This window comes from Centroberyx gerrardi, chromosome 24, assembly GCF_048128805.1.
Source record: "Centroberyx gerrardi isolate f3 chromosome 24, fCenGer3.hap1.cur.20231027, whole genome shotgun sequence".
NCBI lineage: Eukaryota > Metazoa > Chordata > Actinopteri > Beryciformes > Berycidae > Centroberyx > Centroberyx gerrardi.
This window is the reverse complement of record NC_136020.1, coordinates 6,188,685-6,201,284: the sequence shown is the minus strand read 5'-3', so window position 1 is coordinate 6,201,284 and position 12,600 is coordinate 6,188,685. Positions and strand designations below refer to the sequence as shown.

At 42.0% G+C, this 12,600-nt stretch overlaps 1 protein-coding gene across 1 annotated transcript; it reads left to right on the top strand.

Annotated features, from left to right (window-relative positions):
- The first annotated feature begins 197 nt into the window (after window positions 1–197).
- tmem110l (transmembrane protein 110, like) lies at window positions 198–12,351 on the top strand. The gene is made up of 8 exons (XM_071920580.2): window positions 198–618; window positions 4,229–4,277; window positions 4,693–4,788; window positions 4,888–5,009; window positions 6,276–6,388; window positions 7,522–7,605; window positions 7,726–7,857; window positions 10,688–12,351. The coding sequence occupies exons 1-8, from the start codon at window positions 429–431 to the stop codon at window positions 10,814–10,816; spliced, it is 915 nt and encodes a 304-aa protein (XP_071776681.1). The 5' UTR covers window positions 198–428; the 3' UTR covers window positions 10,817–12,351.
- Window positions 12,352–12,600: the final 249 nt, after the last annotated feature.

Here is a 12,600-nt window from a genome sequence, read left to right as displayed (position 1 = left end):
TATTGGATGTGTGCTGAATTGAAATGTATCTCATGTTGTAAAAGGTCTCAACCCTTAGCATCAGTCAATTTTAACCCGCTGCAATGGCACAATTATTCCCAAAGCCGTTTTATTTTGACTTTTTTTTTTTACCGGAAGTTATATTTTGCATTTTAGCTGCTTGACACTTGTGTTTTTCTTGTCAAAAACATGGATGTGAGTCGGAAAATCGAGCCTCCAATTTACTTTTCCATGACGAGATGCAACATAAGCGACTTTGAACACTGAACGGACTTCACCTTGTTGTATCGAGTCTCGCCTGTTTACAAACCTGGCGGGTTGTTTTTCCCAAGTAAAGAAAGGCAAAAATCCTTCTTTTCCAACCGAGGAAGTGTCCCCCCCTTTCCTTTTGTCTCACACGGCTGTGTTGTTTTTTTAAACTTGTCACCATGGACATGTACGGGTACAACGGGATCTTTCTGGTGAAAAGATTAGTCAAAAATGCAGCTTTTGAAATTACAAATATGTCTGATATTAGCAAAGCGAATCCCCACGGCTGTGATAACGGAGCTCTCACGGACAGGTTTGGCGTCTTGATCCAGGGGCTGCTGGCTATCGTCGCCTTCAGTACGCTGATGCGTGAGTATTTGATCAGCCACAACCTGGCGACTCTTGTTTCTTAAAACATTTTAATAAAGGCTTCTTGCATTTATGTAACGTTAGTGGTGTAGAGTATATTGGAAATACACAAAGCGTCGAAACTTATATTTAAAGGACCACCCTAGTCCACGTGGCGATTTGTTGACGTTTGTTATTGTGGGGTTAGCCTCTTGTAAGGAGAGAACGTTACGCCACACTGCATTAAAAAATCTGCCAGTTAAACGTTGCCTTGCTTATTGACAAAGGGACATACCTGACAGAACACGACTGAAGACATAATATGAATTCTTAGTTGCCAATCTCCAATTCGGCATACATTAAATACACTTAAGCGGTGCTTATGTTGATGGCATTTTTATTTTTTGAAGTTGGTTCGCCTGTTATTTCCACAATCACCTTCCACTAAAATACACAATGATGGACGGTAGAGATCAACGTGAAGCAGTTCTAAAAGTTTAGATTTTAGTGAAATAAAGTGCTGTTTCGTGGATTATCTATTTGTTGAATTTGCCAGAAAACCCCAGTAATTCGCTAAATTATTAAAGTATGTGCCACCAGGTGTGTATGTTTGCCGATAAGCAAGACAGCATCAAAATGCCAGATTTTTTTAAAGGACTTTGGTATGGTGGTCTCGCCATACGAGAGAATGAAAATGATTAGGGGTTTCATTATTGTTGCCCCACAACAGTAGGCCTGCTTACGGCTTACTCATGATTAAATCTACATAGATCCGATGTCAGTCACGTTCAGAGCCTTTGTTAAACACCCAATAAACACATCAAGTTAATGCGCCAACCGAAAATCACCACTCCTGCTATTTGTCGCATGGCAAGGGCTTGTTCAAGGACTAGCTATATTGCTTGGTGTAATAATAATAACAACATATATTGATTTTTTTAAAATTTTGTTACAGTGGTGTGTTACCGCTTCTTTATGAATGCAATAAACCAGTGGTTCGCAGTGGGGTCCAGAGGGAGTTACAGGGGGTCGTCAGCAAAATGAGGAATAATTTCACATCATTATAATGTAATTCACAAGAAATTATCCCTACTAGTGAATCTATAGAAGTGACAATTCTAATAGGTTTCACTCTCAGCACAGTCACCTGGCCATATAAAAGAGACAGTTAAACAATTAAATATTAAATCAACAACAGTAAAATTCTGTAGTCTGAGTCTGTATCTCAAAAACGTTTCAGTAAAAATAAATGTGTCCCAATCCCCCTCCATACTCTGTGATAAACAGGACACATTGTTTTCCAGTTTTCATTGTTGAATTGGAAAATTTAAATTTTATTATTCTGAATGTATGCTTTGACAACAAAACCAGATGCTGCCTTGGAGCCATAGTGTGGATCTACTCAGAGTGAACAAGGGCCATTGATTGCTAAGTAACTTGTGATTCTGTGACAGCTGACTTGGAGAATGTTGGGCATCTCACCAGTAGCGGTATAGGAGGCACTGTTCTTTAACATATTTATACAGCAAATGCAGCTAACACTTCTTAGGGGTGTGTGTATAGAGAGTCATTGGTACTGTGTTGGTACTGGGGCAGGTGGGACCAATGAAAACATCTCTAAATCCAGTGATGAAGAGCTTAATATTTAGTTGGCCAGTGGGTCATGTTGCAACACATTTTCACACACCCTCCACAGTACATCCAGTTTTTCATTTGTGGGCCTTTGTTTTGAAATCAAATATAGTTTTATGAACTTGTTTATTATTACTGCATAAGGGCGCAGAGTCAGAATAACCAGATATGTGAAATGATGGATGCCTATTTGAATCCTAGAATTATAGTTTATTATAATTATAACCCTGGTTATAGTTAATTTGGGCTATAGGTTTAGTGTGTTTCTCTATCTGTTTCCATGAATGTTCCATGATAACACTGACTTGATCCAGCTGTCAGGTGTGTTGGTTCTTGGCCGATGGAAAATGATGCCTCCATCTATTTCTATATACCTGTATATAGACTGGAAATAGTAACTCCTCCTTGGACCCAAACATTTGGCCCAGTGAGATTGAATTAGATGTGATTTATTTTGACTGAGACTTTGTCCTAAATTCAGCGTTTCTAAGTGTGCTCACTTTGTCAGTTTCCCTCCCTACAGGTTAAATCCATTGCCATTGAAATACGAATATGCCACATGTACATTGAAATGACATATATGCAAAGACATGCACGACCAATGCAATCTATATCGTTCTGTTCTTTCATGTGTGTGTTGGCATGTGATCTACAAATTAGTGTGGCGGGTGTGAGCGGTTTTAAAAGGCCAGCGCAGTCATTGTGATTTTCATCAGCTAATCAAGCAGCCGGGGTTCAACTGAGTCGATGCCTTGGAGCAGAGAAGTGTTTTAGAATAAGGCCAGGCCATGAGGGTGAGCTGGATCAATGAGCTCTGACCTCCACTCAGTTACTTATTAGTAAAGCAATCAATATCCACCTCTCTCTCTCTCTCTCTCTCTCTCTCTCATGTCTTTCTTGGTCAAAGCACATGCGTCTGTTAATATTTACACCACATTATTTCTGTGCAGTGGAGCATTAAGAGCCCTCCGCACAGTGGCGGTATGCCAAGTCACATCCTAGTCTGTACAATGCATCTCTCCCTCTCCCAATCTTTGTTTAGAGTGCTCTTCCTCAAAGCTATTTTGGGGAATTTCCTTCCATTGACGTGCATTTACGCCTGCCCTCGCATAATCTAGACAGACACTGGATCTGCAGCAGCTACTCCAGGTCTTTTAATGCGAGCTTTATATTTAGGAACAGTCGAACCGGAGCATTTCTGACAACCGAAAAATTCTCATGTTAGCCAACAGGCTTTCAGAGCAAACATTGGGAAACTGCGTGTGGCGTCACTCCACCTTCTCCGTGCAATGCCTGTTTTTCACTCTACTAGCAGAGACATTTGCCTAGATACACTAATTAGTGTTTTTGTGTGTCTGAGAGCCTCACAGTTCTGGAAAGTCTATGCAAAATGAATTTGATGCTTTCATTGGCTTGAAAAGTTTGGGAATCGCAGTAATTGCTATTCTTCAAACCTTTATTTATACAGGGGAAAACTCACTGAGAGCAAGCTTTCTTGTTACATTCAGCCCCAGTGTACACGTTACTGCTGTTATGTAGTTGTGGAGCCTCTGCCATTTCAAATATTGTGATATTTACTTGTACATCAAATTGAACACCAACCAAAATCCTCAAATCCAGTTGAGAAATCAAGGTCTGGAAAAAGAATGGAATTTAGAGATAGAAAAGATATGGGAATCCTGGATCCTGTTTTCACATGGCGAGTCACATTGTCTGACCTTGTGAGACGGTGAGGCAGAGGAACAGTGGGTGTCTGTGAGCCAGTTCGCCCTGAGCCCGCTGTGGCAAGGACGATGTGTGATCCTGTGTGTTTTATCTGTCCCGGCTCCCTTCCACCCTACAGCCCCAGGATAGATGAGGCTTACTGTGGAGGTCATACTGTTTGCACCCACACAAAGACATTGTACAATATTTAATGTTTTTTTTTCCCCAGGCCAACAGAACTCTGGTGCAATGTTGTTATCGATTGACTGGCTTTTCTTTTTTTTTTTGTTTCCAGTGAAAAGGTTCCGGGAGCCTGTAGGGATCAGACGGCCATGGAGGATCTGGTCAGAAACTTTTGTTTTCTTTTCTCCTCTCTTCTCCTCTCTTCTCCTCTCCTCTTCTTCGTTTCACCCAATATTGTACACACTTCCCTAGATGAACATAGTTTTAACCAGGGTTAGCCTAGATGTTATTCTTAGTATTTGGAATGGGAATGGCATTCAGACCCTTGTTATCACTCCAATTTCCCCACAAGGATCATTAAAGTTTCATTTAATCTAAACTATACAGTATAGAAACTTGTGCAGTTCTTATTAAATCATAACTAACTGCAAAAATCCTCTCAGATGGGGTTCCTTATGACAAAGTCTAAGCACATCTTTGACATGAAAAAGTTTGGAAAAGTAGGTCAAGTCTATAGAAATAGAAATCAAATTAGTTGAACCCTAGTTTTAACACAGTTCACTCTGTCTTTTCCAGGTTTTTCGACACGTCCAAGCAGGCCATCGGTGCTCTGTTCATCCACTTTGCCAACGTCTTCCTGTCCACGCTCACCAAAGAGGACCCATGTTCCCTGTAAGTCACATACTGGACAAACGTGTTATGTTAAGCTGAGGCTCGACCAATAGAAAGGTCTCACTGAGAACATTATTTCCCTGTGTTTTTTAACCATAGGTATCTGATGAACTTCCTGCTGGACGCCACGCTGGGGATGCTGGTCATCTGGCTGGGGGTCAAGGTGGTGTCCAAGCTGGTGGAGCACAAGCAGTGGACGTTACTCACCTTTGGAGAATACGGTGAGTGGGGAAACATGTGCTTCTGCTCAGCATCTCTACCGCTTTATTTCTAAAATAAAACAACAACCATCCAAAAGCTTTTGTTACAGCGTCCATTTTCTTATTTTTTTCCCCACCAAAAGCACTCGAATGCCTGACAAATTGTCTTTACAATCTTCAAACTTGAAAGTAGGAGCTTGCAGGGAGCACTTGAAGGCAGCATCAGGCAAATGACACTGACACACAGTTGTGGCGTCCACCACCGGAGGACGCTGTAGGCCCACTGGAGGCAGACGGGGAGGCGAGCCAGCGTCTCCAGCTGCAGTCGAGTCTGGAAAACATTCCCAACGGCCTCAGAGAGGGATTAGCCTCACAGCAATTATAACACTCACTCATTCCACTGTGTTTTTTTCCTCGTCACTAATGGAAGTTTTCATTGAAACAACTTGCCAAGCCTGAGGAGTCGACCGTCCCCACTTCTCTTGTGGACAGCTTGTTATCATGGCTCTGTTCGCTGGATTTGCTCTAGTGTTTTTTGGAACTCGCAGAATATAAAGTGCAGCTGCTCTGTTTCTGGATCAGAGTCGGGTTCATATTTTGATTTGCTCTCTCTGTTTCCAGTGAATACTTCTCTTATGATTTCCAGATAGGTGTGTTACAAAACTGCGATAGTAAATGTTTATTGTAACTAGCTACTGGTAAAAACAAGTCCAAAAACAACAGGACATGATGGGTCCTTTCCCCCTTTTATGGTCATATCTGCCTCTGGTTTGATTGTTTACATGTTTGTTTGTTTCCTTCTTTCTTTCTTTCATTCTCTCTCTCTCTCTCTCTCTCTCTCTCTCTCTCTCTCTCTCTGTGTCTCTGTCTCTGTCTCTTCCTCTCATCCTCCCTCTCCCTGTCTTAATGATAGACTTGTCTCCTTTGTGTCTGCTACGATGAGAGGCCTATGTAACAAACCTCTTGGATAGCTTTAGACCAGGGGAGGAAAGAGTACTAAGATATCCTCCTCATGCAGAAGTACTGTTATTTTCCTGAAATTTTACAAAATTACTTTTGTAAAAATCTGCTTTAGTACAAGTAAAGAGTAGCTCATTTAAAATGTAATCACAGTAAAAGCCACTGAGTACACAAAAAAGCTACTCAAGTTCAGTAACGAGTAAATGTAACTTGTTCCTTCCAGCCTTGGTTTAGACCAGCACATGAACACTGACTATATGTTTGCAGTCATATAAGATTTCACTCTCCACTACATGGTCTTGATGTCTCGACCTCTCGCCCCTCCAGGTGACCCCCCCCAGGCAGCGGCATGGCTGGGCCAGTGCGGCATCTATCTGCTCATCATGGTGCTGGAGAAAGGCGTGATCAGCCTGGTGCTGCTCGTCCCCGGCTGGTCCAACGTAAGAATACTGCACCGCTACTTATGCTGCATTCAGGTCCCGTGGGAAAGACGGGATATTCGAGCTTCCTAGTTGAAAATACCGTTCGCACACTGTCTAAAAATACTTGAAAAGATCGGAGGCAGGACACAGACACCCAGTCTAGGCTGCTGGGTCGAGCGTGAATCAGGAGAAGATTCTTAATACCTGTGTGCCTTTTTAAATTTTCCTTTCATTTCTATTTATTGTGACAAAAACAGACTATTTATTATCCAAAATTGATCCTCATCAGGTCAACCAGACGAGATGAAAAGGCAGCCGCTAATGTTTGGGTTGTAACAGTCTTCTCTCGTTCTTTTTTTCTCTGTCCTTTTTTCGCTCTGTTCTGTTTGTTCCAGCAACATTGAGAGATGAAAGTCATCGAGACTAGAGAGAGAAAAAACAACTGGAAGATAAAAGGTTTTAGAAGAAAAAAGGACTTGCCTTTTGATTCTAATGGAAACATGGAGACATTGTTAATATATTCGAATGCCTGTTTGTTTGCATGACATTTGGGATCGTATTTGTTTATTTATATTCACATTAGCCCTCGCTATAGCAACAGATGCGCTTCCAAGAAATCAAAAGGCAATCGCTTCATTTCCAGATAGGAGGGGATTGTGGTTCGTGAAGCCCTCAGTGTTTTTGTGAGACCCTGGTTCCTTTGTTCTAATACTGTCACCATGCTCTTTGAGAAGAGGGGAAGGGGCTGAGACAGTAAGCCCCTATTATAAACATTAGTATTACTGTTAGTGAGAATTTTGAAATGGAAAATGTGCAGGAACTAGGGGTGATTGTGCCGATAATTAATGTTTAAATGTGTCAACTTTCTCCAAAATTACAAGAATTCAGTGTTTCCTCCAGAATTGCATTCTTGTCAGCCTCTGAAACAGCATTTAGATCATGGGACACTAAAACTCTCCATTGAAACCCAGGATAATAATAATGTAGTCATGCATACTTGTATAGAATCACATCAAAATATCACATTAGAATCAATTCAGGTTAAGGGCTTCCCACTAGACAACCAGTGCAATATTGATCAATATTTTCTAAAAATTGTCCAATATCGTCCCAGTGTCAATATATAAAATGTTTCCTTGCTTCTGTTCCAGTTGCAGGAGGTGTTACTGAGCTACATCGCTAACCCTCAGCTAGAGCTGGTGCTGGTCATGCTCATCGTACCCTTCATCGTCAACGTGAGTCGGACTTTCAAGCTCTAGTTGTCAAATTCACGCAGATATTGAAATTTATGAGCAGGAAAGTATATGATTTAGTCTACCCATGCAGCATTGGTAACCAGTCTCTCTCTCTGGTAGTCCATCATGTTCTGGGTGGTGGACAGCCTGATGATGAGGAAGTACAAGACGATGAAGAGCCTGGACGACTCCTGCGACAGCCCTGTCAAGAATGCCGACTCGCTGCCCTGGGTCACCAATGACGAGTCCCGGGTAAGACCCAGTGATATTCATGTCTAATGATATTCTGCCAACGCAGTAGAGCAAAGAGAGCTCTAGTTTCCAGCTGGTTTTCTTTTTTAGTCACTGCAAATAAACAAATGCGAACAAAGCAGATTCTGACAATATATAAAAAAACTAATCCTGTCTCTCAATTGTGGTTAAGTGAATCACTTTCTTTATGTTTTATTAATCCTTTCAGTTTGAACAAGTGTAACATCAAAATCTGGTTGGAGGATATTTATGCTGATGGAACAAAGAAAATGGTACATTTACCAATAACTGTAGATAGGCAAAAAAAGTGGGAGACAGGACTTTGCAAAAGCAGATGATGCCCATATATAAAATATGAGTCTCTCACTTTTTTTTTTGCCTATTTACAATTATTGGTAAATGTACTATTTTACTTGTGAATGAAGGAGTGTCTCAAAAAATGTCTCAAAAAGTCTTAAATTTGATTTCTGAAACCTGCAGAAACCCTGAAAATGCTAAGTCAAATCCTTCCTACTAGACTACCACTTCACAGAGAGGAAGAGGAATCAGACGGCCCCATCTGCTGTGCAAGTGACCCATGAAGGGATTACTTTTGATGTTACAAAACCCTCCATATGAAAAAAAGGAAAAAAAAGGCTGTTCCCACCAAGCATCCCAAGTATATCTCAAACCCCTGAGGGACACAAATAAGGACGTGAGACTTGAGTATCTCCGCGTTTAGATGGAGAAAAGAGCGCTTTAATGTGCGAAACAGGGTGCTGATGGTTGGTGTATTCACACGGTCACGCTGGGTGTCAACTGCACCTGTTGTTTTGGGGGATGAGGACAGGGTGGGGACGCGCGTACACACACACACACACACACACACAAGCCATACACATGTTCTCTCTCTACACTTCCAATGGGCAACAGGCCCAGATGAGTTCCGTCCAAGAAAGACTGAGTCAGGCACTTTCAGATATCGCACTTGCCTCTCTCTTCTCCCTGTCTTCCCTTCTTTCTTCCTTCTGAGTTGCGGTATTCAGCATGTGAAATTTTATCATTCCTTTTAGATTTTTTCCCTCCACTGTTGTTGGATAGCATCTTAGTTCTCTTTGTTTTCTTGGCAAATATGAGTCATTGTGCAAGCTCTCGTAATCGATCTTTGGGGGAAAATGGAGCGCATGCCATTTTGTTTTAGATGAGGTTTTGAGTTGTGTGTATTTTAAATGGTGCAATAGAATAGTTGATAACACTTGACTTGAAGTGCATTACAAGCCGATTGCAAGCCCATTTGAAGCATTGACAGCTATCAGACAGACAAAAACGACATTATTGTCATTAGCTATACAGTTGCCCTATAAAGTATTCAACCCCCTAAATTTTTTGCTCATTTACATCATGCTTTGACCATAATTATCATGCATCCACTTCAATTAAAGTGTTACCGAATTGTGAAAGACATGCATGCTCTGTTATGATGGGACTTTTTATTTGGCTCCTGTGTGTCTTGGTTTAAGTATTGGTTTATCTGGACTGTTGAAACTAAAACAGACTTGCCGTTGTGATTCAGGGAGTCATGATAATAGCCTCCTACACACAGCGCAGAAGCCTGTGCCATGTTTTTTTTCCCCTCTTTCTCAGGAAAAATTGAACGCACACACTTTTAGGGTGAATTACTGTAAGTGACTGGCATTGTGTCTTTCCCTCCCTCCCTCTCTTTCCCCTCATCCCTGGCCATCTGCCAGGCATCAACAAATCAACCCTTCATCGCGGGAATAAGAGTGACATTTAGGATTCATTTCCATGCACTGATGTTATGGAAAGCAGAGTGGAGGAGGACGAGAGAGAGAGAGAGATAGAGGGGCATTGATTAGGATGAGGTCGTGGCGGGGGTTGTGGTCAAAACTGTAGTCACAATGCTGTTGTGGCTGCTGTTATGATATGATGGGGATTGGCAGCGGTAATTATCCGCCTCTGCTTCTTGTATTACATCAGACTCATCCAAGAAGCTTGAACTACAGAGGGTTAGGCTGACATATGGGACTGATACTGGTGTTTTATTAAAGATCAGATATCAGCCAGTCAGTGTCGTCCACCTCTGATATGATGCAGTTTGATTGATTACATATTTATTGTAGAATTGATCAATACTGCACTGGTTGTCTATAGGAAGATCTGAATTGATTCTAATGTGACATTTTGGTTAGATTCCACACAAGTACGCACTGCTACTGCTGTTCGTCTTCTTCGTCTTCTATCTGCTGCTCTCTGTTGGATTTCTTCTTCTTCTTCTCCTCCTCCTCCTCCTCCTCCTCCTCCTCCTCCAGGGTTTGAATGGAGAGTTTTAGTTTCCCGTGGTCTAGAAGCTTTGCTACTCTCCTAAGAATAAAGTGGGGAAAACACTGAATCCTTGTTTTTTATTTTTTATTTTTTTTCTCTAATTGTTGGCGTGAGAATGGTCAAATGTAAAGATATTGAATATCGGCACAAAATATTGGCTACTGGCTACAGCTTCAGTCTAAAAAAAAACCAAATCTGTAAAAAACACCCCATATCTGTCGACCCCTAACAGAGGGAAACATATGGAGGTTTAAAACGCCGTAAATGTTATACAGTTGTGGAATTTTCCTCCTTCGGGGTCGTACTTGGGAATCGCCGCTGCCGCTGCTGGAGAGTGTGTTCCAGGCTTGGGAATAAACTGGGATACTTTCCAGATTTGGGTCGGGGAATGCAGAACCCAACCACGCAATAGCTGAAGATTACTCATAAGCCGGTGGTTTGCGCTGTGCTACTATGGCCTGCGTTTATCTGGGTGCTGATCCGCTGACATGTCTTCTGTCGCCTGCAGGTGCTGCTGACCATCGAGACGGACACAGAGGAGGCTTCGGGGGGGGAAGAGGAGCCGGACACTTTAGGACCAGCGCCCCATGTGCAGTACTCAGGGGGACCACTGAAACCTAGCTGGGTGGTGGTGTAAGCCCAGGTGATGTGATCCCCACCACCACACCCTCGTCCATCCACAATCCACACACACACACACGCCAACACATACAATTATGCAGCGCTGGGAGGACCAACAAGAAAGGCTCCTTATCTCCCTCAGGTCTAAATATCGGCTTCCTTGCGAGGGAAGGCGCAATTTAAAGGATTTTGCCTGCGAATGTCTTTTATAATCTGACTGTACAACCTCAGCTGCCTCCCCCTCCACTAAAGGCATGAATAGTAGATCTGCCTTTTTGATACATGAAAGGAGGGAGGCAAGTGGATGTAAATCAAATAGTGTTTTGGGACTTAGAGGCTCCTTACCTTCTCACCTTGCTGCCTCCGTTTACTGCAAGAAAACATCAGAGTTAAGTACAGTTGAAACTATTTAAGTGTGTGAAGAGAGATTATTAGGGAGCACAGTAGCCGCAGGGCGAAACTTGAGGGTGATCGTGAAAAAAGACAGGAATAAATCTGTCTTCTCTCCACGCCGGGGATTTTTGGCAAGGGTGTTTCTCTCCAAAGAGTCATTCATCGTATATCATATTCCAAAGAGCGATGTGCATATATACACTCTCTAATGTTTTACTTCATCAAATGTAATCACTTCGAATCCAGCTTTTTAACTGCGGTATAATTACAGTCATTCCTGCACGCTCTCTCCCTCCGGCTGCTCACTGAAGTTTCGAGGAGTGTTAATACACTTCGGCGGGTGTAATTTTTAAAAAACCACTGAATAGGTGTCAGCCGTGTTGTTTTCGGCTGCCACACCCTGCGAGGCCGGCGGTCTTGATGGACCAAAAATAATGATAGCCATGGTTACGCTGCAACAATACGGAAAAGTTTTACTCCTCTGCAAGGGGCTGTTGAAGAGATGGTTTGTGTCGATGGTAAAAAAGGACCAGGTCATTACATGTTCCTGATTCTGCATATTTGTAATACTTTCAATGGGAAGTTAGCTGTGTTTTCTAGTTTTGTGACATACGGCACATTTGTTTTATTTATTCTGTTTATATTTTATATATATTCGACTTGATATATTGTGGTCCAATCTGTGGTAACGACCTTGTAATGGGAATTTTTTATTGAATAAAGAGAACGGGGGAATTTTGAATTCCGTCATTTTAGCCAAACTACAGATGAGAAAGAAACACTGAATTCAGCATGAATTAAAGTAGGTCAGTGATATATTGAATTGGTGTTTTCTATCAGTTTCTTGAATATTTCTATCAGATAAACATTATTCTTTTGTATCTGCAATTAATCATCCGCAACATTTCCGTTCAGTTGTTTACATTTGTTGTTTAACAGTCAAAGTCTTTACGTTTGACATATTCCGTCCGTAACATTTTATTTTGTATTCCAGTGTATCTTGTGTCTTTTTTTTTTTTTTTACAAATCAAATTATGAACTGTGGATGAAACGCGTCCCGAGTGTCAAAAATTGAAATAGACTGTAAAGTGCCACGGTGCTTCTTAACGAATGTATCTCCTTACTTTGTACTATGAATAAAGATCAATGACACACAAACCGGTGTTTGGTGTTGAATTCCTGCGGCGGCCGGGGCAAGGCAGCGCGATGACAGACACCTAGAGTGGGACCTGGCCAGAGCACACCTGTGTGGGCGGGGCAAGCAGCCCTGTGACCTCCAGCTGATGACAGGGAGGATGGGGGAGGTGTGTGTGGGGTGTATATTTGTGTGTGTGTGTGTGTGTGTTTGGTGTGCATCTAGTCATTGGTACTGGGACAGGGGGTTAGTTCTCCGAGGTGACCAGGTGT

What these genes read in the sequence shown, in the direction of transcription:
- tmem110l (XM_071920580.2), top strand. Translation starts at nt 429, where the DNA reads ATGGACATGTACGGGTACAACGGGATCTTTCTGGTGAAAAGATTAGTC. An exon ending in CGCCTTCAGTACGCTGATGC is followed by an intron (nt 619 to 4,228) that starts GTGAGTATTTGA and finishes TTTTGTTTCCAG; the next exon opens with TGAAAAGGTTCCGGGAGCCT. An exon ending in AAAGAGGACCCATGTTCCCT is followed by an intron (nt 4,789 to 4,887) that starts GTAAGTCACATA and finishes TTTTAACCATAG; the next exon opens with GTATCTGATGAACTTCCTGC.